At 51.0% G+C, this 27,787-nt stretch overlaps 1 protein-coding gene across 3 annotated transcripts in view; it reads right to left on the bottom strand.

The window, feature by feature from the left end:
* The window catches only part of MYO1D (myosin ID), a 147,411-nt gene that overhangs the window by 82,528 nt on the left and 37,096 nt on the right, over positions 1 to 27,787 (bottom strand). For all 3 annotated transcript variants that reach the window (XM_064636903.1, XM_064636902.1, XM_064636901.1), the window contains exons 8-16: positions 26,478 to 26,681; positions 24,931 to 25,076; positions 24,730 to 24,844; positions 23,915 to 24,085; positions 19,742 to 19,812; positions 18,180 to 18,254; positions 16,602 to 16,734; positions 6,585 to 6,751; positions 1,263 to 1,470 (exon numbers count right to left, since the gene is read on the bottom strand). In XM_064636903.1, coding sequence (XP_064492973.1) covers positions 1,263 to 1,470; positions 6,585 to 6,751; positions 16,602 to 16,734; positions 18,180 to 18,254; positions 19,742 to 19,812; positions 23,915 to 24,085; positions 24,730 to 24,844; positions 24,931 to 25,076; positions 26,478 to 26,681 — 1,290 coding nt within the window. The remainder of the gene's footprint in view (positions 1 to 1,262; positions 1,471 to 6,584; positions 6,752 to 16,601; positions 16,735 to 18,179; positions 18,255 to 19,741; positions 19,813 to 23,914; positions 24,086 to 24,729; positions 24,845 to 24,930; positions 25,077 to 26,477; positions 26,682 to 27,787) is intronic.

Genomic DNA, 27,787 nt, shown 5'->3' with positions numbered 1-27,787 from the left:
GAGCAAGTACTAAACCCAGAGAATCACAGGATAGTTTGGGTTGGAAGGGACATTAAAGCTCATCCAGTTCCACCCCCTGCCATGGGCAGGGACACCTTCCACCAGCCCAAATTGCTCCAAGCCCCATCCAACCTGGCCTTGGACACTTCCAGGGATGGGGCAGCCACAGCTTCTCTGGGCAACCTGTGCCAGGGCCTCCCCACCCTCACAGGCAACAATTCCTTCCCAATACACCCCACCTAACTCTGCCCTCTGGCAGTGGGAAGCCATTCCCTGTGTCCTGTCCCTCCAGGCCCTTGTCCCAGTCCCTCTCATGCAATCCATGTGTAAGAGTGATGCACAACAGAGGCTGGGATGGGTTTACACGTGGGACAGTCCATCAGTGGCTCTGGGATGGCCTTGATCACCCTGGGGACGCAGGGAAAAATCTTTAAGGTCCCTTCCAATCCAACCCCTTCTGGGATTCTGTGTTTCAGCCACAAAAGTCCCTGAAGCTCCCAGGCACCTCCTTTCCACAGAGGAAAGAGTGAGTTTTTTGATCAGTAACCAACATTGTTTCAGGTGCTGGAGCTCACAGCACATCCCACCTCACCAAGGCCTCAGGAAGAAGCCCTGAGACATGTCCTGGTGCTGGGGATGAGAGTTTTGACTCACAGGGGAAAATAAATGGGATCCAGAAATACTTGAGCAAACACAAAGCAATCACTCCACACTTACTTTTGCCACAAAGCCCCACAACCAGCACAACTGACAAACTCCCTCACACAGACTGGGAATTTTTTTCCTGTTGGGATTGAGGAGCCTCACAGAAGTGCTCTGTGCATCTCTGCCTTCTTCCAGGCCCCGCTCACGTGACCCTGGGATTGTTACCATCCCTCTAAACTCAGATTTTTTCCAAGTTCAGGTCACTGAGTGCTATTTGTGCTTGTTGCACTTCATTGACAGCACACTGGCAGTGCTGTTACACCCTGAATGGGGCTTAAGGACACCCTGAGGTGCAGCAGAGCAGAACCTTTCAAAAGATGAAAAGCTCAGGCACGAGAGAAACTCATGAGAACAACGTGGAAGCAGCAGCAGCAACGGCTGCAGAACCTGCTCTTCCCAAGAGGGGCTCAGTGCAGGCACAGAGAGCACCACCTAAGAGAGCCTTAAAAACCCCCCAGGCAGTGACCAAACCGGGGCAGCCTCGGCCCTTCTGCGAGCGAGCCCAGAGAGGCAAAAAAAGGTGTTTTAATGACCCTGAGCCGAGCTCTGAGCTTTACCTTCTGCAGGAAGAGGACGATCCTGACGAGCATCTTGGCGTGCAGCTCCTCCAGGGTGAACAGCGTGCGGGGCGTGCGGATGAAGAGCTTGGTCTTGCCGTAGGCCACGTCGTGCTGGAAGCCGTGGCACTCGATGAGCTTCCGCACGGCCTCCTTGTCCGAGGGCAGGTCGTGGTTTGGCCACGTGAATTCCGAGATCATCTTGTACCTGGGGAGACAAGGGACGAGTTACGGGTGGAGAAGCGTCACTGAGGTCCTCAGTGAGGCCAACCTTCAATGGCTTTTAGGACTGACTCAAACAGATTAGAGAATCAGAGAATCAGAGAATCAGCTGGGTTGGAAGGGACCTCCCAGATCATCAAGTCCAACCCTTGATCCAACCCCGCTGTGGTTCCCAGCCCATGGCACTGATGCCACATCCAGTCTCTTTTTAAAAATCTCCAGGGACGGAGAATCCACCCCTTCCCTGGGCAGCCCATTCCAATGGCTGAGCACCCTCTCTGGAAAGAAATTCTTTCTAATATCCAACCTAAACCTCCCCTGGCACAACTTGAGACCGAGCCCTCTTGTCTTGCTGATGGTTGCCTGGGAAAAGAGACCAACCCCCCCTGGCTCCCCCCTCCTGTCAGGGAGTTGCAGAGAGTGAGGAGGTCTCCCCTGAGCCTCCTCTTCTCCAGGCTGAGCCCCCCCAGCTCCCTCAGCCTCTCCTCACAGCACTTGATCTCCAGTCCCTTCCCCAGCCTCGTTGCTCTCCTCTGCACCTGCTCCAGCCCCTCCATTTCCTTCCTGAGCTGAGGGCCCAGAACTGGACACAGCACTCCAGGGGTGGCCTCACCAGTGCTGAGTCCAGGGCAAGAATCACTTCCTTGGACCTGTTGGCCACACTGTTCCTGAGTCAGGCCAGGATCCATTGGCCTTCTTGGCCACCTGGGCACACTCTGGCTCCTGTTCAGCTTCCTGTCAATCCAAACTCCCAGGTCCCTCTCTGATAGAGAAGAGCCTCAAGATGCTCTCTGGGGGAATCATGATCCTCAAAATCCAAGAAAAACGAATATAAGAGGTTTTGTGAGAAGCTGGAAAAGAATGCTGGGAGGAGCTCATCTCATCAGCACTGAGCTGATGCAACAGGACAAACCTCAGCACTGGCCTCCTGCAGGTCTGGCAGTTCCATTATTCACACTCAGCATACAATTTTAATTTTGGGGGGTTTTTGTGAGAAAAGAAAGCTTTGGTTTGCTCACACTCTGCATCAGAAGCCACCTGCAACCAGTGGCTTTGTCAGAAAACCCAGATTTAAAAATTCTGCACTTTGGGAGCCGAAGTTCTGACAGACTCTGTCTCTTCCCCCAGCAGCTGCCCCTCGACTGCCCCAGTCTGTGCAACCACCACCCCTGCCCTGGAGCTGTGGGTCAGCCATTCCTCCCATCCTCCCCCTCCAAGCCCCTTTTCCCACTACAGAAAATGCAGGTTGGAACCAGGAGAACTAAAAATCAAACACAAAGTATGAGGATCAGCCCCAGCCCTCTGCAAGATCTTCCAGCCCTGCAAAGTGCTGATTAGCTGAACAGGCCTTTGCAAAAAAAAGCAACAACAAATTTTCTGCACCAGATTTATGGGCATAATAAAAACTGTAATAGACACTTTCCCTGCAATAGGAGCCACGTTCATGTTCTAAATAAAACAAGCACGGAGCGATCACAGCCACTTCTCACTTAAAAGCCCCCAAGCCCAGCCAAGCATTAATTTCAATGTTTCAGACATTCAGAACTCTCAGCTACACTTAAACAGCCACACAATCAGCCTTTTCCTGGGGGTGAGGGCACTGCAGGAGGTGCTGAACAGGCTGAAATAAGCCTGGAAGGAAACACATCTCAGTGTCACGTTCATTCATCAAATTAGCCTTTGGAATATCCTGTGGAACAGGGGGAAATGGAGGTGCACACTGAACAGGGAACACCATCAGGTTACAGGGAGCTCACTGATTAATAAGGAATCCTATAAAACCCCTCTTCAGACTCACAGAAGAAGATTGTGCACGTGCACTTGGCTGGCAAAAGCATCAACACTGCACATGGGTTCCCCTCCCTGCTCCCATCAGGAAAATGTTCCTGCCAGAATTCAGTCACTGGGAAAATCTTTCACCTTTAAACAAATATGTTGGGAAAATGACAAATAAAGAGCCAAGCAGGGTGGGAGTGCAACCCCCAAGGCTGGGAACCAGGCTGGGAACCAGGGTACGGACCAGGCTGGGAACACGACTATGGACCAGGCCATGGACCAGCCTATGGACCAGGCTCTGAGCCAGGCCTGTCCTGCCAAGGGGAGCAGGAGAAAGGGATGTCAGAGAGCTGAAAACCTGCCCCAAATGTTAAATCCTCTTCCTTCTTTCCAACAACCCCCCTATGGCACCCAAAGACACCCTGAGGCCATTGCCCCCCTCCCTGTGTCCCACAGGCGCTGGGACATCCCGGCACTCCGGCTGTTCCCATCCCTCCCACATGTCTCCCAAAGCCAGGACTCCCTCCCCACAGCTCCAGCAGGGCCTGGCTGCCACAGCCACTCACAGTGCCAGCCTGGCTGCTAATTATAGTGAGGCAGACCCCAGAATAAACCTGCTCACTGCCACCACAGCCCTGCCCTGGCCTGCCTGCACGTCCCACAGCTTCCAAGGCACTCACACACTGAGCAGCCATTTCCAACCACCTGCCTGAAACCCAATCAGCATTATTTTGTATAGTGAGTTATATATTAAACAAGAGAATCCATCCCATCCATGGAAGGCAACACATGTGGCACCTGACTGGAAGATGCAGTGAAGGCACAACATCTGATCCAGCTGAAAGTATCCAGATCTCACTTTCTACAAATTGGTGAGGGCAGCCTGGCTTGCACAGAGCCCAAAGAGTTTTTTTCATTTCAAGGGAAGTTAAAAAAGACATTTATTAATGGTCTTGACTGTGCTTCACTTCATTCCTACTGGGAGAGGGGAGATACCAACTCCCTCACAGGATTTAGGGCCAAACAGCAACAAACTCTTCTACAGAAAGGAAAGTTATGTTTTATATACACATGTCCATACATATAGATAAAACCCAGGCATACATGCCCTCAGATGTATTATATATGCATATGTTATCTCTTATCTATATATAACCTGATCTAGACCTTCTGTGCCCTCTAAGAGGAATCAGCAACGCAAAACCCAGGGATGTGTTCTGGGCTCAGAACACCTGAAAGCCTCAGGGGCCTGTCAGGGAGTTAAATGTTAAATGTCTGTTTTGGGGCCTGAACTTTGTGATATCTCTGTGAATGGAAGCAAACAGATGATGAAGTTACATCTCAAAATCACTCAGGACCTGTCTTAAGACTGGCCCCACATGCACTGCAAGAGCCCAGGCTGAAGGGCCTGGAGTGTCCTCCACGTTCCCAGTCTCCCAATAACCCTGGTAAATATAAAGGAACAGAAATCCCGTGTGATCTCTGCTCAAAACCAGCTCAGGAATGTGCAGCTGATCACATCCCTCAGCCCCTAAGAGGGAATGGCTCACCCAAAGACAAGGAACAAAGAATAATATCCAGGCCAGGAGGCTAGAGGAATATTTTCCCTCATCTTTTAATTGAGAGAAGTCAGTGCAGAGCAGGCTCAGAGCAACCCCACGACACACAAACACAGTGTCTGATCCCACCCTGGGTGTTTGGAGGTTTAATCCCACTCCAGGGCTGAGCAGAACACGTGTCCCAACAGCCCAAAAAAGCTGAAGCAGTTGCCATGTGCTGATTTGGTTTCCTGGCTGCAAACACTTCTGGGCTGCAGCTTACGGGGAGCTCATCAAACATTCATTAAAAACAAAGCAGCTGTTTACATTAACAGTGATTACACAGATCTTAGGAGGAAATTGTAATGAATGCCACATGTGAGGTGAAAGCACACACTGAGCACTGCAGGATGGTCAGGGAAGCTGATCCCCAGCACTGCAGGCTGGGTTTAGGAAGCTGGAGCCCTTTGTGCCACTGTGGGGGATCAGGATCTATCCAGGCAAACCTTCACTCTGAACAGCAAAAGGTCTTTCACCAGCACTTTGTTTCTAACTCATGACTTCTCACCTGCTCAGATAGTTCAATTCTTTTTCTACCCCCCTGGCCCTTTCCTCCCCTGATTCAGTAACAGAACTGAACCTCCACTCCCTGTTCCACCTGAGGAGGATGAACTCCCAGGGCCAGTGTTAAATCACTGAAGCCTTAAGACAAATTTCAATCTAAAACATGTCATTTGCCACAGGTCTGGCAGGAATTAAGGGGGCAAAAAGTACCAAAAACATGTTTAATGGGGCCATGACACCATCCCTTTCTCAGATATCCAGTTTTGAAGTCCAGGGGTTTCCTCCCACACAACGTCACTGGACCTTCCCCAGACACACCACGTCTGTCTGTCCCTCCCTGCAACAATCAATGTTCAGGGAGAAAACTCAGGTTAATTAGCTCAGGTTTTAGGGTTATGCTCTGGGAAGAACCTCATTACACATTCCTGCTGTGGGGTAACACAGCAAATGGATTTTAGCAGACAAGGAGCTGGGTCTGAGCAGGACACACACCCTGACACAAAACCAGAGCAACAGGGACCCTGTGAGACCCAACAGCTGATTTACACCAAACACAGCCACAGATCAGGAGTCCCAGAGGACTTGACTTCCCTCCAGGGGAGAGCCAAATCCCACTCATTTACATAGATTTACACATTCAGGTTGTATGAAAATTCCTGCAGGAGGGAGATGTGAGCAGGGGCAGATGGTTTAATGCAAAGAAGTGCATCCAAACACATGAAATGTTTGGGGGGGTGTTTAAGGATAGGGAAGTGTCAGAAAGTGGTTCAATTGAAAATACCAGTTTTGGGAGTTGGGGATAAAGGTTTAATTCCTTTTTTTTCTGAATGGTAAACTCCAGGAAGGGAGTAGCCTTCAACCTTTGCTCTACAAGACCAATGTTTTTCATGAACTATTTAAGTGGTTTACAAGTTGGGTATTTTGCTTTCTAAGGCTCCAGTGACAGGGAACAGAATAAGGAGGGTTGTGAAGTGAAGAGTATGGCATTGAGGAAGATGAAAGTGGGTGTGTTTTATGGGGAGTTTTGGAGGGGGGGGGACGTGGATCAGGGTAAGACAACTTTGCAAAATGCGCGTTAAAATATTTCCTCGAAACGTTCCCAATGTTTGAAGCAAACAAAACAACGAAGAAACAAACAAAACCTGACCATTTTCTACGTCTCACTCCAAGGGTGGAGATGCCCTGCAAGGAGCTGATCCATCCCCTGCCAGCAGCTCTTTACCTGTGCAGGAACTTCTCGTAGGTCTGGCGGTAGGCGAAGCCCGCCCGGCGCACGCGCACGTTCTCCAGCAGCCCCAGGTACTCCACCTGGTGCCTGCAGCGCTCCTCATCGAACACCTGGGGGGACTTCTTGTCGTTGGGCTTGATGCAGCGCACGTAGTAGGGCTCCTGGGGGGACAGAGCACAGCCAGGGTCACCCAGGAGAAGGGGCTGTGCACACACAGCCGGATCTGTGCACACACCGGGGGAGCACGGAGCTGGGAGCACACCCCGGAACGCTGGACAGGGTTTGGCTGCCCAGCAGGGATCAGAGGGTTAAAACAGAGGTGACAGTGACACATTCCTCTCCTTCACACCCTGCAGGGACCTGTTACAGGACCCACATTCTCCAGCAGGCCCAGGTACTTCAGCCGGTGCCTGCAACGCTCCTCGTCAGAGAGCTGGGGGGACTTGATGTAGGAGGGCTCCTGTGGGCTGATCCCAGCCAGGCTCACCCAGGAGAAAGGGCTGATCCCAGCCAGGCTCACCCAGGAGAAAGGGCTCTGCACACACAGAAAGGTCTGTGCACACACAGCTGTTCCCTCAGTGACAATTCCCTCAGTATGAGGGAATTTCGTGTGTTCCCTCAACATGAAAATTCCCTCCCTGGCAGCTGCACAAGCTGTGGCTGCTCAGCAGGAATCAGAGGGTTAAAACAGAGGTGACAGTAACACCTCCCTACCCTTCACACCCCACAACTCTTGTAGGACCCACCCCTGTTGTCTTAACAAGAATTACTTAATGCTCAAAGATCTCACTGGACATAAAGCATCATCATGTTGAGTGTCTGGGCTGCACAGAAAGCAAGTTCTGAATCCCAATTCTATGGGAAATCTGTAGGGATATCAATTTCTGCTCCATTCCATCCTCTGCCTCTTCCCTCCTTCCTCCATCCACAATTTGGGAGTTGGGGATAAAGGCTAAAGTCCTTTTCTTCTGAATGGTAAACCCTAAGAAGGGAGTAGCCTTCAATCTCTGGTCTGCAAGACCAAAGATTTAACTTTGCAAGAGGAGAGAGAGGTTTCCAAAACTTGTGGTGTTTTTCTAAACAAAACCAAAAGCGAACTGAAACAACCCCCAGATTTTGTAATTGCTGACACTGACTGTGGTACATACCTACTGCCAAAACTTCAAAATCATCCTGCAGCTGCACAGGGGCAAAGAGAGCTAACACCTGAATGTGTGAAGCTGTTAAAGGTTGATGCTCTGCCCAGGAAACAACTTGTGAGAAAGAGATGTATTTATATGGAATAATGAACATGGAATTCATTGCCCTGTGGGATATGGCTTTCCCAGCATCTCCTCTAAAAGCAGCATGGATTGCTCCATCAGTTTTCCCAGTATATTCTGAACTGGAAGGGACCCACAAGGCTCTTCAAACCCAACTCTTGAGGGAACAGCCCTTGCAGGGACTGAACCCACAACCCTGGCATTAGCAGGACCAGGCTCTGACCAACTGAGCTGTTCAGCTGTGCTGAACAAAGTCCAAACCCTGTTCCAACAGGCCTGAAGGATGGGAATGACTGAACTCCAACCTCCAGCTGCCTCTAGCCCACAGGACCTTCCCCAGGACAAACACAACCCAGCAGCACGTGAGTTCCTCTCTCTGCACCACCCTGGCTGTGCAGGGGCAGAGAAGGTGGAACGGGGACGGGTGGCTTTACTCCACCCCACACAGGGGTCCTGCCCCTGCCTGGGCTGATCCTGGATGCTCTGCTGTGTCCCACAGGATCACCCCTTTCACAGTGAGATCAGGCCTGTCAGAGTGTTTTGATGTTTCCTTTCATTTTTATTTGATTAAAGGCAGCTTTTGGTTAGGTCAACGTGGTCTGTAACCAGCACCAGTGTGAGGGGTGGCTACAAGGCCTTTGCACTTCGGCACTTCCATCCCACTGGGTTTTGGAGTTCACTCCTTTCTTTCTCTTGTCAGCCCTTGCTATCCCACTTCTAACTTTGGTGGGGTGTGGAAAAGCAACCAATCACCATGGAACCACAGAGCACCCTGAGCTGGGAGGGACCCAAAAGGACCATCCAGTCCAACCCCTGGCCCTGCACAGACACCCCAGCAATCCCCCCCTGTCCCTCAGAGTGTTGTCCAAACCCTCCTGGAGCTCTGGCAGCCTTGGGGCCGTGCCCACTGCCCTGGGGAGCCTGGTCAGTGCCAACCACCCTCTGGGGGAAGAACCTTTCCCTGAGATCCAACCTGACCCTGCCCTGGCACAGCTCCATATAAGGCCCACCAGAGCTTTTCAAGGCAAAATTGTATTCTTCTAACATTGATAGGTGTTGCTTTTTAAGCAGCCCTTGCAAAAGGAGTGGCACTTCCTGCAGGCTGGCAGAGCCCACTGCCCACCAAACCTCAGCACCAGCCAAGGAGAGAACTCAGAGGATCCCAGTGAGCTCAGGAGGTCCCAGGATGGGCAGACAGGACATGCCACAGACACACACGAACTGCAGCATTCCAAAAAGCAGTTTGCAGCAATCTGACACCTTGATAAAGGGAGACAGCCTGGGTGACAGCTGAACATCAGATGTCCCCTTTGATCACCACAACTGATAAACCAGGAATGACATTTCAGCAACTTTGCCCTGGACCAGATGAGGCTGGGGGGCTGTGGAACTGCTCTGAGGAACCAGAGGGATCTCAAAAGGGAACCCCAAGGGTTCTCCAGAGGAGTCTGTTGTGTTCCAGCACTCCTGGACGGCCTCAAGAACCCACAATGGTAACAAAGAGAAGTGGTCTGGGGGGGGAAAGAGGGGTTAATTCAGTGAGAACAAATGCAAAGTTCCACATTCAGCAGAAACAGGTGATTAATAAATAATGAAAAACTGAGGTGCTAGAAAGAGATGCAGGAGTTCAAGCTAACATGAGGCAATTTCATGTTTCTCTAGGAAAGGGCACAAGAACAGGAAAACTGCAAGACAAAAAACCCAGTAGATTTCTAATTCTCTGAACACCTCACACAGGGCACTGCAGTTCAAGTGGGAACAGTGAGTCAGTGCAGGCAAGAACAAGAAAGATCAAAAAATCCAGCAAATGTGACTCAGAGGAAATACAGGTTTCGTCTAGAAAGACCAAAGAGCCACAGAACCATCCTGGTGTAGATTCTATACATTTAAAGGGTAAATATGAGGAAATGTGAACATTCAGCTTTAGGACACAGAAGAACTGTGGCTTTAACCATGGCATAAAACATTAGGCATCAGGAAAACAAGGAGTGGGAGCAGAGCCTGAGGAAAGGAGGGATTCTCCATCACTAGGGAGAACAGCCTGAACAAGCATCTGAAGGGGAAGATACAGGCAGAGGTGTCCCCAAACACAAGTGAACTGGGGGCACTCCCAGGTCCCCTTCAGCCCTTCTGTCTATGATTTCTCTATGATTTGAGGTCACCCACCTAATCTCAGGATAACAGGAAAGGCCCAGACTTGCTGTTTCCCTGCAGGAATACTGAAGAAACAGGACCATCCTTGACTCTCCTGGCTAATCCTGACACATCCTGGAGCTGGCAGCACTGTGGAGACACCCAAGGATCCTCCACTCACTGATGAGCAATGAACAGGCCAAGACATGGAGGCCTTGGAAAAGCAGATCCTAAAGGCTGATATAAGCCACTGGGGAAGGTTTTGGGCTGGAATGTTTCCCTGCTTTCTCAAGGATGCCATCAGCAGCACCAGGCTGGGATTTCTCCTGGAGGGTTGTCCTTGGGATGGGAATATAAAGCAACGAGGAGAGTGAGGAAAATCTGAGCTAAGCACCCACAAAGAGCTGGCAGCATCCTGGAGCTGCCCACCCTCCAGGAAGCAGCTCAGGAGCAGGGATAGGCACGAGGAATGTGGAATGAGCAGCAGGATGTGTGGGCAACATCCGTCCTTACGTCACCTCCCCTCTCCCGGTGACTCCATCGCTCCCACAAAGTGTGGCAGGCACAGCTCCCTCACAGCCTTGGTTGGCTCCTCTCCTTCCCAGGGGACTGAGGCAGAGCTGGATGGAGGGAAACAGTGCCCAGTTCCCAAAAACAGCTGAGCCCCTGCCAGGGCAGTGCCCTCCTCACCTGGCTCTTCCTCAGGGAGTGGAGGGCTCAGGAAAGGAACAGCAGGGATGCAGCTTCCCCAGGACACTTCAAGGCCAGGCTGGACAGGGCTGGGAGCAGCCTGGGCTGGTGGAGGGTGTCCCTGCCCACGGCAGGGGTGGAATGAGGTGGTTGGCACTGCCCAGGCTCCCCAGGGCAGTGGGCACGGCCCCAAGGCTGCCAGAGCTCCAGGAGGGTTTGGAGAACGCTCTGAGGGACAGGGTGGGATTGTTGGGGTGTCTGTGCAGGGCCAGGGGCTGGACTTTCTAACTCAGAACGTTGTGTGATTCTGAGATGAGCTTTAGGGTTCCTTCCAACCCAAACAATTCCATGATTCCACGATACCCCAGGCAGCTCTGCTCTGGGTGAGGTCTCCTACAAAGTCACCAGCACGGAGCACTTCCTTCTGCCCCAGTAATCCACAGAGTCATGGAATCATTCAGGTTGGAAAAGACCTTTAAGCCCATCAGGTCCAGCCATCAGCTCAGCACCACCACTGTTTTCACCATTAACCCACATCCACAGCTTTTCTGAACACTTCCAGGGATGGGGACCCCACCACTGCCCTGGGCAGCTGGGCCAGGGCTGGAAACCCTTTCAGTGAAAATGTTTTCCTGATATCCAACCTTGATATCCAACCTAAACCTTCCCTGGCCCAGCTTGAGGCCGTTTCCTCTTGTCCTGTCCCCTGTTACCCCCCCTGGTTCCCCTCCTGTCAGGGAGCTGGAGGCAGCATCCCTCCCAACACATCCCATCCCTGTTCTCTTTGTTCTCCCACTCTGCTGGGACCAGGCTCCTGTGGGATTGGAAATGAGCTGTTCAGGGAAAATGCAGGATACACAGAGAGCTCTGAATGACACCTGAACTTGGGAACCATGAAGGTGAATGGTCAGCACTTCAAAGAAACACAGAATCATGGAATATGTGGAGTTGGAAGGGATCCTCAAGGACCATCCAGTCCAACCCCTGGCCCTGCACAGACACCCCAGCAATCCCCCCTGTCCCTCAGAGTGTTGTCCAAACGCTCCTGGAGCTCTGGCAGCCTTGGGGCTGTGTCCAGTTCCACTTCTCCCCATCCCCTCCTGCAGATGTTCACCTTGGGCCACTTCTCCATCCCTTCATCACCAGCAGGGACAAACCTCTCTCGGTGTCAGGAGCAGGGTCACCAACACCAGGTGGTGCCAGGCCATGCCAGACCTGCCTGTGCTGTATCTGATGGCAAGAGGAACATAAATCACTTTTTGAGGTTGATATCACAAATATTCCACATTCAAAAATGCAAAAAACCTCAAATCTGTGACTTCAGGTCCAGCACAAAGGGGACCAAATGTGTCTGCTTTTGCTATAAAAGGCTGAAACCCTTTGGAAAGCAGGATTGGGAAGTGCCTGCACAGACAGGAGATCATCTATCAGTGCAATTACAGTGCAATTAAAGCCTCTCAGCAACGACAGCTTCAAGGGTAAATTCTAAAGTAGATTATTGCAGGCTTCCAATCCCCCCAGCCCCAGCTCTTCGGGGGGGGGGGGGGGGGGATAATTATGCAGCTCCCATTCTTCCTGTCAGAGAACTGCAGTTTCTAAAGGGAAGAACTGAAATGCAGAGACACAAAGACCCCGCTCTGAAAGCTCTTTAGATGCCTAATTGCAACTCATTTTATTTTTCAATCAAACTGAGTGATTTTTAGATTTTTAGGTGTTCAAAAGAAAACAAACCAGTTTCAAGCCATTGCACACTGAACAAACTCCTCCTTGGGAGGCTTCTGTTCAACAGCTCTTAGATGAGAGAGGGGATGGGACATAGGACTGACAAATTTGTGCTGGATTTGTCCCATCAGTCACAGCTGGTGACATTATAACTTACTAGAGATGAAGCCTGTCAGCCTGGATAGGAGAGGGGAGGGATGGAAGGGAGAGTCAAACAAAAGGAGTTACAGAGAAGGGGGGGAAAAGAAAAGAACAAAGGAAGAGCTGCATGTCCAAAGAGCTCCCAGAGAAGCTCCTCATTCCCAGCCAGGGCAGCCACAGCACCTCCTGGGTCAGGATTTACAAAAAAGCCACCCAAAATAATCCATCTCAGGGAGAGCAAACCCTCCAGAGAACAGCACAGGCAGTCAAACACGTGCTTGAGAAAGGGAATGTGGCCATTCCTGGAGCCAGTTGGGCTTTCCATCCAAAACCCAACCAAAACAAGGGTGTTTTCTTCTGTCTGCCAGAGGTTTGTGCCCAAAAGGCTCCTGGTGTAACCTGGAGGATTACAGCAGTACTGAGACACTGAGAACCCAGCACCTTCCAAAGACATTTTCCATGGAACCACAGAAGCATTAGGCTGGAAAAGTCCTCTGAGAGCATCAAATCCAACTGTTCCTCAGCACTGCCAAAGCCACCACTGACCATGTCCCCAGGTGCCACATCCACAGGGCTTTTAAATCCCTCCAGGGATGGGGACTCCACCCCTGCCCTGGGCAGCCTGTTCCAATGGCTGACCACCTTTTCCAGGAAGAAATTTTCCCAATATCCAATCTAAACCTCCCCTGGCACAGTTTGAGGCCGTTCCCTCTCCTCCTGTCCCTTGTTCCCTGGGAGCAGAGCCCGACCCCCCCCGGCTCCCCCCTCCTGTCAGGGGGTTGCAGAGCCAGAAGGTCCCCCCTGAGCCTCCTTTTCTCCAGGCTGAGCCCCCCCAGCTCCCTCAGCCCCTCCTGCTGCTCCAGCCCCTTCCCAGCTCCGTTCCCTTCCCTGGACAAACTCCAGCCCCTCAACATCTGGAGAGCCCCAAAACTGAGCCCAGGGTTTGAGGGTTGGTCTGGCCTTTCCAGCCACATTTCCTGGGTTTCCAGACATCTGCAAACACGTATTTGCACCCACTGAAATCAAAGCCACTTTTGAGAACACTCTTCACAGCACTGCCCTGCTCCTGACCCCAGTGGAAGCATCTGACACCCCAACAACCACAACACCTGCCCCTTCCCCTCACAGAACTCTGTGTCAGCACCAAATTCCAGATTCAAACCAGAGTAGCAACTGAACCGAATTTTAAAGGTTGTTATTTTAAGTACCAGAGAAGTTAAATAACAACTAGTGCTGCAGGTACTGGGCACTGTGGTCCCACACTTTGAGATTCTGATATTCTGGCGGTGCTGAGTTTGAACTTGATGATCTTAAAGGCCTTTTCCAACCTTAACAATTCTATGGTTCTATGATTATTGTTACTCCTGCCCACCAAGTTATCACTTTTGGAGACTATTCCCCCAAAAGTTTAAAGATACTGTTGGTACAGCCAAAAAACCCTTCAGCTTTTCAGGAAAGGCCAAATGAGTGTCAGTGAAGAGGAGCTCCTGGGCTGCCATCCTGTTTGGGGACTGTAGAAAACTGAGCATTAAAATACGGTTTAAAGAGTTTTCAGAGAGGTATGAACAGCCCAGGTGGAATGGGAGGGCAGGATGAGGCAGCAGCTCTGACTGCACTGGGCACACTCAGATAATGTGAATAAATCATCAGCTCCAACTGCAGCAAAACTCAAGCATCTCTTCTTGGTTTTCTTGGAGAAACAGCTGAGCAAAACATGAACTGATTTTACCTCTCCCTATGGAACCTTATTCCTCTGCCACCCCTAAACCACAGCAGCTCACACAGCTTGTGCAAGCCTGTTTTCAGAGCTGTTTCCATCAGCTGTGACCACAGGCTTCCCAAAAACATCCTGCAGGGTCTGAACCACAGTCAGACACACAGATGCTGTCACTGTTGATCCCCACAGAGTGCAACTCCAGCCCCGAGTTCAGCATGGAAAAAATGAGTCCCAGGGCCCCAGGGAAGGATTAGAGCACCTGAACTGCAGTGGTGGTGTCCCCAGAGCAGAGAGGGGCTTCAGCAGCCCCAGCACAGGGAAGGGCAGAGACAGGGATCCAAACTGGCAAGGACCCGGGGCAGAGCACCCAGGGATTTGTGCACAGCCAGGATCTCGAAATCAAGGCCTGAGCACACAGTTATTGGCTTGCTGATGACATGCACACACCATGAACTGCCCCAAAAGTCACCTCAGAGAGCCCCTGGGGCAGGGCAGCCACCCAGGAGCACTCACTCACCTCTGCTCTCTGAGTCACTGTTTGCAGCACACAATGGTTGTGTTCAGCAGCCTGACCTACCAACCTCCCCAAAATTAAAGTAACACAAGCCTGGCTGCAGGGGTCTCACCAATATTTCCTACAGGAGGGGGGAGTCGGGGGGGGTCGAGCTCTGCTCCCAGGGAACAAGGGACAGGAGGAGAGGGAACGGCCTCCAGCTGTGCCAGGGGAGGTTTCAGTTGGATATTGGGGAAAATCTCTTCATGGAAAGGGTTGTCCATCCCTGGCACAGCTGACCAGGGCAGTGGTGGACTCCACATCCCTGGAAGTGTTTAAAAAACCCGTGGATGTGGCACTTGAGGACATGGTTTAGGGGTGAACACAGTGGTGGTGCTGGTTGAGGGTTGGACTTGATGATCTCAAAGCCCCTTTCCAACCTTAACAATTCCGTAATCCTGTGAAATGTTTGGGGTTTTTCAAGGTCTAGAACAGCCAGGATCTCCATGGAAAATGGCTAAAGCTCGTCCAGGTTCCTTCACTTTGCACATGAAGTACCTGCACAGGCTGTTGTGCAGGAGCATCACCAGGAGAACTTTCCAAGTGCAGACCCAAAGTGTGTGTCACCCCCACTGTTCCAGCCCTCCAGCACACTCAGGGTTGGCCATAAAGCCCTGCACCACCCTGGCAGCCCTTGGCTCCTTCCTGCCTGGCAGAGCCAGTCCTGGCAGACACATCTGTTCCATGAGAGCCTTCCCTTCATGGGATCCATGGGAAATACAACACTGCAATCCAACAGAAAATGAGGAAAACCCTGACATCTTCAATACAAGTTTCTCAGTGAAGGTTTAGGGAAGGTAAAGAATGGGAAAGGACCACACTGAGACACACACAGGAACCTCCTTGGGAATCACCTCCTGGTTATGCCTTGAAAAGGCTGGCATTTGAGAGACACTGATGAGAAATGGCCTGAGAGGGACTTACTCCCCACAGCCCAGCCAATTCCAGGGAGGAATGCTGGCACCCACTGACTCAGGATGGAGAAGGTGCCACTCAAAGCCCTCGTGCCCTGCTGGGAGCTGCAGGGATTGTTCAAACCACCACAGGCCATTCTCTTGACTATTCTATTTTTACAACTTCCAGGTGGCCTGGAATAATTATTCCAAGGAACAAGGAAATGAAGCTTTTCCATGGACACCTGCAGAGCCTCCCTGCTGTCCCCCCTGCTCACAGCCCTCCCCAACAACACCCCAGAGTTTCTGTGTGCACTGAACCCCTCAGCAGGTGATCTCTGCTCACAACAGGGATCCCCCCCTCAAACAGCCCCTTCCCACATCATTCCCTCAGCCACCTTCCTCCACACAACGTGGTGCTTTGCCCAAGCCATGCCTTCCACTACAGAACTGAATTATTCAGTGAAATAAAAGGTTTCCCTCCTCACCCTCTGCCACGGCAAAGAGGAGGGAAGAAGGAACTCACACAGGCCTGGCTCTATTTTCATGGAAACCCATCGGATTTGGAAGCCAGAGAGAATCTCTGCACCATGAACAACCTCCTCTGGGCCCTCTGCCAAGAGCTTTGCTAAAGCTAATTGTTCATTTGGTATAATAACTATCACCTAAGACAGACTGGCTTTCCTAGGAGTGAAAGCTCCCCTGGTCCCAGAGGAACCAGAATTCCAGGTGACCCTCCCAGACCTTCCCAGCTGCCCACTGGCACATCCAAAGCTCCTCTGCCTTTGCTCGGGTCACTCCCTGAGGGATGGCAGTGATGGGAAGGGGGCAGTGTCTCCAGGGAGAAGCCACACCCAACTCCTGAGAGGCTGGAGTCAGTTTGGAAGCAGGAATCTTTACCTTCAGTGCCAGGTTGTCCACCAGTGCAATCATGGAGTTCTTGAACAGAGTAGCAGCTGTCAGAGGTCTCTTGGTGACCTCAGTGATGCTCAGCTTCCCTTCAGGCCACATCATCTTCAGCACAGGGTTGGAGCTACGAGAGAGTCTCTTTAATTCCCACTCTAACAGCACTTCCACTCCATTCAAAATTCAGGAGCTCGTTCCTGCCCAGCTCCACTGCTGCTTTCAGCTCACAAAGCATCAGAGTGACACTCCTGGGCACAACATCTCCTGCTTCTAAGAGCAAGTTCAAGCTTATAACTGAATATTCTGGAAAAACAAGCAGCACATTCGTCTCTTCAGATCAGGATGTGCAGGGCTGGGACAGTGACAATCCCTCTGGGGTGATCCATCAAAGGCAGGGTCTGATTTACAGACACAACATATAAAGAATTTCATCAAAACAGAAGAGAGTAAGACCCGCAACATCCTCCCTGGGAACCTGTGACCTGATTTCAAGCTGTATTTCTGCACCACTCTGGATACATAAAGCAATTTATACACTTTAGCCTATATTTTTGAAGGGTTGAGGGTGAGGTAAAGTGGCCCTGATGGATGGTGAGAGCTGGGGAACAGACAGGAACAGAGCACAGCTCCAGCAATGCAATGGCCAATCTGTCACAGCTTTAATGTGCTGTTTGGGAACAGGCTTTTCCAGAGACCTCACAGAAAACAGGCTAAATATAACAAAACCTCCGTACAGCAAATATTTTGCAAGGTTTTTGGTCGATGGGAAGTCTTGAAAACAGGAACACTGCGGCTGTTCAGGGGAGCACACTGAGCCAACACCACAGGACAGGGAACCAAGTTACCACTGCCCAGGTAAAACAGGGTTCTGTGCCACTGTCACCTCTGAAAGCTGCAGAGGGGCCACAGTTACCAAAGCCAGGCCAGGTTTAATGCCAGCTGTGAAGGAAAGCAGCTCCCTGGGCACTCACACTCATTCTGATGGGTTTCCAATTTGTTTCTCAAAGGCAACTTTGCCTTGCCCACCTCCTGACTTCATGGTTTACATTCTCATGTCACTGCACATACAAAAGGATTCAAATTTATTTGCCCACTTTACCCTGTCATTTCTTTCCAAACAGGGTGTTTTAGCTGAGGCCAAGGATATCTGTTGTTGACCAAAGCTGCTCAGTATCTGTGAGCAGAGAGCACAGTATGCTGTGCTCTGTTCCTGTCTGTTCCCCAGCACTGATTAAGGCCAGAGCAGTGATGGTACATCTGCAACAACCTGGTTAATGACAAATCAGGCAGCACAAGGAATCTCTGCACTATCTTGGTTGCACAACCAACACTTTACATTTAGTTCAATTAAAGGCTGTATCAGAACAAAACCAACATGTACAGGGATTTTAACCTGAAAAATCAAAGTAAGAGCCCTCAGGTCATGGTGGACAAACAATGATCAGATCCCCAAGCAATGTGTTTATTCACACAGAGACAGAACCAGTGGAAAGCTCAGTCTCTGCTCCCATCCACTCCACAAAACAGGATTCTGACAAATCAGCTTAAAATTCACCTCATTACTGCTCCTACCTGTTGTACATGAGGCGCTTGAAGTCTTGAAATAAAGTGTCCTTGTTTTTGTCAATAAATCCAGTGACTGAGTAGCTAAAAAAAAAAGGAAAACAGAGTTAATTGCAAAGCAGCAAAGTCCTTCTGTGAACTGTGGTTTCCAGGTGGAATCAGCATCCCTGGACTCCTACAGGTACTGCAGATCCCTGGCTCAGAAAGGTGTTTGAGCTGTGCAGGGAAAGGCTGAGACACCTCCCAGGGCTTGGGTAGGTTGTAGGTGGCCCAAATTCAAGAGTTACACTCAGGATTTCTGCCTCCAAACTGAGTGTTTGAGCTGAATCCTAGGGAAATGAAGGTTTGGTTCCAGTATGTCCAATCTGCCCCTCGCTTGGTGTCAGGGAAGATTCTCTGGTAGGAGAGGGCCCAAAATCAGGAGCAGCCTATAACCAGTGCCTGGGGAACCCTCCTGGAAATCAAGACACACACACACACATTTTGAACCCCTTCCTACTTTTATTCCCACAGGAACATCACTGCTTCAGGGTTTTATCTCTTCTCCAAGACTCAAGTGCTCTGTGCTCAGGGAAGACGTCCAAAGTCTCCCCACTCAGTGAGTCCCATTCAGTTCCTTCCCAAACTCCAGATCCCACCTGGGAATCTGCACCCAAACTGCAGCTCTGGCATCCAGAGCCCCACAGCATGCAAATCCCTGCATGGAGTCACTCTCAAACCATAAAATCATGGAATGGTTTGGGTGGGAAGGGATCTTAAAGCTCATCTCATCCCACCCCTGCCACGGGCAGGGACACCTTCCACCAGCCCAGGTTGCTCCAAGCCCCGTCCAACCTGGCCTTGGACACTTCCAGGGATCCAGGGGCAGCCACAGCTTCTCTGGGCAACCTGGGCCAGGGCCTCCCCAAATCTCCAATATGAACACACTGGTTACCCTTCTAAACTGAAGGTAAATTTAATCCCAAGGTAAAAGAAATCCTGAGTTATTTCCTCAGTGACTCCCTTTAGATTCTGCTGTCACAGGAAATTACACAAATCCCACAGCATTAAACAACTCCAGTGATATTCCAGACAACAGCTTTCCCAGGGAACATGTGCACCTTTCACTTGCACTTACTCCTCCTTCCCACTGCTCCCACCTCCTGCACACATCCCTGCCTTGCCAACCCTCCTGCAGGTTAAACCCTCCCGTGCTCTGAGCTCAAACTGATTGAGAATGTAAAGCCAGAGTTACATAATCGCTCTAAACAGATGTCTAAACCAGATTTTATTAGCTCAGTGGAGCTTCCTTGCATAAACACTGCTGCCTTTTTTTCCCTCCTTTTTTCCCTGGAGCACAGCTCTCCCCTCACCCCCTCCCCTCACCCTCCTTTTGTCTCCTTCCAAGCACAAACCCCCCCTCTGGAGAGCAGGAGATTTAATTGATAAGCAAGTGCTGCACACTGTAATTGTGGGTGACAGAGTTCTGGCTCGCACCAGCAGCAGCAGTAAATCAGAATATTGTACCACTCCAGAGCTGGGGGAAGGACAAAAATAGAAGGTGCCACTTTTCATTTGTGACAGGGACTCACATCACATCCCCAGCGTAGTGTTTGATCCGGAAGTCTCTGTCGAACTCCAGCGTTTTGTCCGTGGCACAAAGCTGAAATAAATCCACAGACATTGAAATATCACCCCTGGACTGACAGGAAAGCATCAGCCCTGGATTTACAGCCCTCATGGAACCCTAATTATTCCACTTCATATATGTATGTGCAGACGTGAAATCCAGTTAAATATTGATGTGTTTTTTCATACCACAAGAACATAAATTTGTACAAAACCAAGCTGCAAGAGCCTGTGGTTTTATTAAAGAAATTGATATTTTCTCAGAAACACCATTATGCAGAAAGAACACTTGTGCCTGTAGAGAAACATTGCACCCACGAGTTCATTTGTGACTCTTTTTAAAGTCTTCCTTTATATTTCTCCCATTGCTGTGTCACTGCTCAGCAAAGAAATGAGCCAATTAAAATGTGACAGCTACAACAGCAGGGCTTGTTCTGTCCCAGAGCACTCCTGGTCATCTGACACCCCTCAAACAGGGACCCCCCTGCAGATCCACCACTCCAGCTCAAATTCCCATCCCATCCCTTCTGGAAGGGATGTCCAGTGGCAGCTGCTCAGCAGCAGTGGCTGTAATAAACCCATCCCTTCAGGAATAGCAGAAGCCAAAAAAATCCATCAGGTTCAGCTTAATTAAAAAAGGAGAATGAGATAAAAAATGAGCGTTTTTGTTACAGGCAAAAGGGGCAGGAGATGACTTCAGTCTTTGCAGGCAGCACAGGCACCATTTAACAACACTGAGGGCTGGGAGCAATACCTGCAATCCCCCCAAAGTCTTGGGGAAATAAAGGAGGAATTCAGCATGGCTGGAGTGCAGGGCAGGAGAGGTGACTGGGAGCAGGATGATACCCTCCAAAAATTCACCCATGTCCAAGAGGAGAAAACAGATTGGCTCAAACTGACAGAATGGATGAAAAAACAACACAGAATATATTTTACACAAAATAAACCCCAAGGAGGGACCCAAGCAGTGTGGGCTCCAAGGTGCCCAGGAGGCTCCAGAGGTGTGGGAAGGCCAGCCCAGCAGGAGCTGCAGGGCTGATGGATGACCAAGGTGCAGCAGAACAGAGAGAAAATGAAGAAACGAGGCAATACCAGGAAAACAAAGTCATTTTTCTGTCTGCAGCTGCATTCCCAGCACGGGGCTGGGGGGATGGAAAGCCTTTTTCTGCCACCCAAACACACAGCTCAAAGCAACAAGTCAATAAAAGAGGTATAAAGCCAATGGCAAAGGAAACGTGCCTGTGCTACCAGACAGAACACAGTAGGCAGCACGAGCTCCTCCTAAAACTCATCCAGCTCTGGAGAGACTGGGAGGTGCCATAACACGGATCAGGGATTTTGTTGTTTGTTGTTTTGGGTTTCGTTTCTCTAAAAAGTGATTCTGTCCAAACTTTGTGTCTACTGAGCAAATCTGCTGAAATTGGCATAAAAAATGAAGAGCAGCAAGTCTCTGAACACTGGGGATCATCTGCTTGGCTTTCTGTGAGCCTTTCCAGGAGGCTCCTCTCTGACAGCTCACAGAATTTAAGGGCTCTGAAAGAAAAGAACAAGGGTCCCCACACATAACTGTTAAGAAAGGAATGTCCAGAGACAATGGCAAATCACATGGAGATGATGTGAACCATGGTTTGCCATTTAAAAACTAGGAGGTGAGAGATGGAACCTGAAAGGGAAAAGGGAGGAGAGGAAGGAAGGAGCACTCCACATGTGTATCTAAGCTGTGGAATTCTTTGACAACTAAAAAAACCCCAAAAAACCTGATCTATTAAGGATAGCAGCAGTGATTCAGGAGCTTCCTGGGCTGCAGATCACTGGGGAGTGGGAGTGTGTCTATCATGTTATCATTACACATCTGTCCCACGTTGATCTCTCTCCTACTTCCAAGACCCTCCTGCCCACTGACTTGGAAGACACAACATCAGCTGGACCAGCATGGACTGACACTGACTGAGACTCTTCCCTTCACAACCACCTGGTTGAGATTGATGTTCGCCACACTTTGAAGATTTGGGCATTCATGGACACTCACTGCACCTGATCCTTCTAAAGTAAACACCAACAGAAAAGAGTCAGAAGTGGAAGAGGCCAGGAAAGCAAACAGTGATGTTGGGAAGTGCCATCAGAGCAGGCTGCACATCCAGAGTCAGACAGCTCCGAGAAGGACAACCCCTGCTCCAGGAACACAACATTCTGCCCCAAATGCCCACAGTGGAAGTGTTCCCCAGCATTCCCTGGGCTTGTTTGGCCTTCACCAGGACAACCAAGGAGGCAGCTGGGATCAGCCAGGCGGGGCTCAAACTAGGACAGGGACTATTTAGGGCACAGCAGCCCCCCAGAGCTCATCCACAGGGAGCCAGGGGGGCAGTGGGGCATGAACTGGGGCTGAGGGTGGGAGCTGCTCCCAGCACATCAGCACAGGATGTGTTTAGGAACAGCCTCCACCCACAGGGAACTTCCCGGTGTCTGGATGGACCCACTGCCCCTGCCAAGGCAAATCCTGACACAAAATCCAGCCCTTTGTTGTAATCCACGCTGGAAGAGGCAGGTTTGGAAAGCTCAGGCTTCCTCCAGCTGTTCTGGGTGGGAAGAGATCTGAGGTGCTGGTAAAGGACGACTGCAGAGACGTGAGGGGGAGGAAGAGTAATAATTATACTGAGAGGTTTGTGGGTCAATGTTTTCAAGGTTCTATCGATTTAGCCAGAAATTAGCAAGCCAGGCAGATCCATCAGCCCCTCCATAAGCATTATTTATAGCAGGATTCCTTGTTTCCCCCTCAGTCTGTGCAGACAGTTCCTGACAACGCCACCTCCTGCTGAGCAACACTGCAGCTGCAGCCTCGTCCTTTAATGTCTCCTTGCTGGGAAGGGACTCCTGAAGGGAAGGACTCGAGCTAAGAGTTGATTTTTAATGTTTTGTTTTACAGCCTCCCAGACACTTTATGAAATTCCAGCCCCTGAAGGACCATCTGCTCCCTCCATGGTGGAACCCCTTCCCCTGAGACCAAGCACAGGACAGGAACCCAATTCCAGCTCCTTTCTCCACATCCACTGACCAGAGGCTCCAGAAACTGGACCACTCCCACCCCAACCCCCTGCAGAAGATCCCAGACTCCATCCCCCCTGGATGGGTCTCACTATTCCCAAGCATTAAAGGAAGCAGTTTGCACTCAAACAGGAACCCAGACTGGGCTTCACTTGTTTTCCAGGTGAGTTCTCCCAGAACGTGCCATGTCACTGCTGGATCTGGGTCAACACTGGAATCAGGATCCCTGATCCCCCCCCTCAGCTCAGTGCACGTGGCAGGTGAGGTGTCCTCAAGTGCCACAGGGCACTTCAGGAGAGGCACATCTGGGAGGAAAGAGTGGCTTTGGTTTGTTTTCATTCCCAGCCAGATGCATTGTTTACCCGGGCTCCCCCGAGGCAGCCTTTAGCACATATCTTACACAACCAGGCTAATTTGCTATTTCTGACCTACATAAATGTTGTGCTGGGGTGGGAGGGGAGAGGGGGAACCAGCACTCACAAAGCATTTCAGACAGCACTTCTGAGCGGGGAGACATCAATAAATTAAAGGCCCTTATTTGATTACTCAGTGTGAAAGATTCTCAAATTAATCAGGCTGGTGACCATTTTTGCAATCTGCTGCCAAGTGAGGAATAAATGAAGCCTTTTAATTCGCCCATTGTAGGCCAGACAAAGCCAGGCAAGGGGGGGCCTGGGTGCTGCGAGGTACAGGGGGAGATGAGCACGTTGTGCAGCCAATGAAGAGGGGAAGGACCCCCAGCACTCCTGTGCCAGAGCAGGAGTGTGGATAATTTCACTGTCACTGTGCGTTAGAGCAGCCTGGGCAGAGCAGCACGTGGGCTGGAGCGGAGCATCGATTGGTTACAGATGACATCATGATGTGTCAAGGCACGAGCTCAGGCTCCTTTTATCCCGGAATAAAAGGGATGTGCCATCGGACGTGCTGGAGCTCCCTCTGCCGAGCCGGGGCCGGGCACTGCGGCTGCTCCGGGCACCGCATCTCACGCTCAGCCGGGATGATTCCAGCCCAGCCACCCCTCAGAACCCTCCCTCCTTATTCCAGCAAAGCCTGGGGAAGGTGAAAGGAAGGTCTGAGGGTGCAGGAGAGGGTACCTTCCTGCTGGAGAAGTGGGCGTGCTTCCCCAGCTTGTTGTTGAGAGCCTCCAGGAACATCTCGTCCGTGACCCTGCCCACGTTCATGCAGGCATCATCCAGGATGGCAATGATCCCTTTGTGCTGCTGCTCCACCAGGTCCACGATCACCTGGTTGTTGAAGTAATCAATCTGGAGGAAACAAAGAACAGGGGGGTTTGGGACTTTGGCTGGAGAAAAGGGAGGGTCCCGGTGCTGACAGTGAGGATGAGGCCCAGCGTGCACAGGAGAAGCAATCAGCTCTGAGTCTGCAGATCTTTAATTCCAAATCAAACAGGCAACTCTTTACCACTTCACAGCAGAGAAAATCATTTTTCAAACCCCTCAGATACAAACCTCTGCTACAGAATGTACTTTAAAATGCTTTTTAGAATTCAGCTGTGTGCAGTCACCACAGTGACACTGCACATCCTGTCCTTGGCATCCTGAAGGGAATTTAAACAGGAAAAGCCAAGATTTTTACATGTTAATATCAACAACTAGACCAAATACAGAAGCACTCAGAACAGAAACACACAGTGATGTGTGTGGCATCACAGAGATGCCACAGCAGGTTTTCTCTCAGACCTGGAGTGCCTTATTCTCCCATATCTGAGGTGAGTGGTTGGCTCCTGCCCCAGCCTGGTGTGACAGCACGTCTGCCAGGACAGCTGGCAGGGACACAGATGTCCCATCGACTGCAGCAGGGCCGTGCACGTGGAGCAGCCTCAGAGCTGGGACTTGTGCTGGTCCACTGACCTCAGCCCGACCCCTCCCTGCCCTGCCAGGGCACTCACGTGCTTCCAGGGAATTCCCTCTCGCTGGTATTCCTCCTGCTCCTGCTTCAGGACCAGCTGAATGAAGAGCTGCTGCAGCTTTTCATTGCAGTAATTGATGCAAAACTGCTCGAAGCTGCAAAACCAGAACAAAGAAAGAAAAGGTGCTGAGTGTCCTGGGAAGGGAGGAGGCTCAGCACTGGGCTCTGCCACGGGGCTCACCTGTTGTTGTCGAATATCTCGAAGCCGTAGATGTCCAGGACTCCGATGACCGTGTTCTTCCCGTGCACGGTGGTGTCGTAGTCCTTCACCTCGATCACGTCGTTGATGTGTGTCACCATCCAGCAGAAGAGGCGCTCGTAGATGGCCTGCAGGACACACACCCTGAGGGCTCTGCTGCTCCTGCCCAGCACATTCATCCCTGCCCTGCCTCCACCAAAGCTATGGATAACAACCTGCTAACAGTGAGCAGCCACTCACTGAGGAAAATATTCCAGGAAAATAGTTCTTGTCTTTCTTCCTAAACTCATTCACAGAGTCGAAATCCCCGCGAGGTCACTGGGTACAGCAGCTCCCTAATTTGGTCCCAGTTGGCTTTTCAGCTGCCTAATAACTTCCATTCCTGAGAATTATTTAACAATAGTGAAGAAGAGCCAAGTGAAAGGTCAGTTATAGAAACCTAACGACTGAACACAACGGCAGGAAGATATTCCAGTTCCCTTTCAAACAGAAAATGTTCTGTAGGCAGAGTCTTCAAAGTCTACGTGTTCAAAATGTGCTGTGGAGCTGGGCAAACATATATCAGGGAAAGGAGTCAAGTTAGTAATCAAGGATCTTCATAACTTCATCTCTTCTTCCCCTATCATTTGATTTCTTAGCAAAGGAGGGACAACTGTCACTCCTGCCATCAGTACCCACCTTTCTGGTGGAAGGTGTCCCTGCCCATGGCAGGGGGTTGGAACTACATGGTCTTTAAGGTCCCTTTCAACCCAAACCATTCTGGGGTTATTAAAAAAAAAAAAAGATAACACTTTGGGTTTCCAACCTGTGTTCTAGATATTGCAGTTCCACACTCTGCTCTTTGTGTTTAACTGCTAAATTAATTTTATTTCACAAAACATCCCACCCTGGATGCCATATTCCCTTTGCCTGGCCTGCAGCCCCTGCCCTCCTGCTGGCTGTGGGTGCTGGATCCCTGCTGGGAAGGGCAGGGATGGGGCTGTGCCACAATTCCCCACAGAATACAGGAGTGTGTGTACACCCAGAAACAAAACCCACACGATGCACAGCAAGCACTGTGCTCACTGATCCACCCAGGAATGCCCCTGAGCACTGAAAGCTGTGCAGTTCTGACAGCAATTCCACACTGAATCCTTTCCTGGGGCATCACTGTTCCTTGCTGTACCGAGTGCAGCTCGACCAGCACTGTAAAATATGAGTCCTTATGGTTTTTTGGCCCAGAAAGCAGTTCAGCTTCTCCCTCAGGAAGCACAGGATGCCTGTCACTGCTAACAGATCAAATATCCACACCTGCATTTATCAATGACTCATTTCACTGCTTTTTATAAGGTAACGAACACTATAATGTTTCAATGTGGGATGAACACTGTATATTTAAATATGTATATTTTAAGCAGTGCACAAGCACATTTTTTCCTGTCATTCCAAGAAACACTTTGTCTCCAGGACCAGAAGCTCAACCGGGGGCACAGGTGGGGGGAAGGTGTGTGAGCCACTGTCACCCCCAGGGACAGGGAGCTGGGACTCACCTTGGCAAAGGCATCCCTGCCATAGGTGGCCTCCTGCTCCGTGTGCTGCTTGTCGATGACGTCCCTGCCCGTGGCCACGGTGCGGAACAGCAGGGCCTTCTCCACCATGTCGGCCCTGGTGGAGAGCAGCTCTGCGATGGTGGACACCACCTGCCCGTTCTCGATGGCGGGAGTGTCTCCATCCACGGAGAACTTCAGGTTCCCCTGCAACAAGCAGGGAGAAGGTGGGTTCCTCCTTGGCCTTTTGTGTCCAGGAATTGCCCGATTTCCTTTGTCCGCCCCCATTTCCACCCGTGTTCCACCCGCTGTTCCAGGCACTCAGTCTCCTGCCACACTGGAAGGGTGGGCCTTGCACATCCATGTGCTCACAAAGCTCCACCATCAGTGGAAGCAGCAAAGCCTGACTCAAAGCAAAGCATCCCTGCTCAGTGTTCAGTCCAGCTCTTGGGAAGAATCACATCAAACACCTCCTGAGATTTAATCAAACACCATCTCAAGGCTGAGAGTCCAGGGGTGGGAAATGACACTATGGATATAAACACTGGATGAATCTTCACTGCAGCCCACCACAGAACCACTGGCTGCAGTTCTCCTGCCCACAGGGGGAATGGGAATGCTGTGGGAAGCTGGCAGGTCAGTGCCACGGGGACTGGACTGGCAGCACTGCACCTCCACAGCTCTGCTCCCGGGCACCTGCCCTGCCAGGGCTGAGCACTGTGTGATCCCCAGCACTGGGTGCTCTCCCACCCTGCCTGTTCCCCACTCTGCTCTGCCTCTGTTCCCCCCAGCACTGGGGCACAGCTATCCCAGGGAGGAGAAGGAGCTGGAGCAGAGCTGCAGTGTTCCTTGCCACCCTCCTCTCTCCTCAGGGAAACACAAGCTGAGCTGCAGGGACACTGCCCAGGGGAGGAGGCTCTGGGGGTCTCAAGAGAACCCAGGGCATTCCAGGGTTTCCTGAGCCTCGGAACATGGAAAACTAAGAGGTCTCCTGTGTGCCCTGTGCTCAAGCCTCACCATGCAGTGAAGCACTGTCCCTGCAGCAGAACCACCGTGGGGATGGTGTGTGAGGGCAAAAGGGGACAGAAGCTCCCCACCCCCTCACTGCCAAACCCCAGCAGTTCCTTTTTCAGAACATTTAACAGCTCCCAGTACTTAGTGGTGTGTCTGGTTTGGGATCTGGAATGTGCAGGAATACATGTGATCTTCCATCCTCCCCGTGTCCTGTTCCAGCCAGGAGTTTCCCTCACCACTGGGAGTTGTGAGCTGTGCACACTTTCCCAGCCAACAGACCTTCCAACTGCTTCTGCAGC

The sequence above is a fragment of the Pseudopipra pipra genome, chromosome 26 (assembly GCF_036250125.1).
Source record: "Pseudopipra pipra isolate bDixPip1 chromosome 26, bDixPip1.hap1, whole genome shotgun sequence".
Taxonomy (NCBI): domain Eukaryota; kingdom Metazoa; phylum Chordata; class Aves; order Passeriformes; family Pipridae; genus Pseudopipra; species Pseudopipra pipra.
Note: the sequence above shows the minus strand (reverse complement) of the source record. Positions and strands in the feature narration are given on the sequence as shown.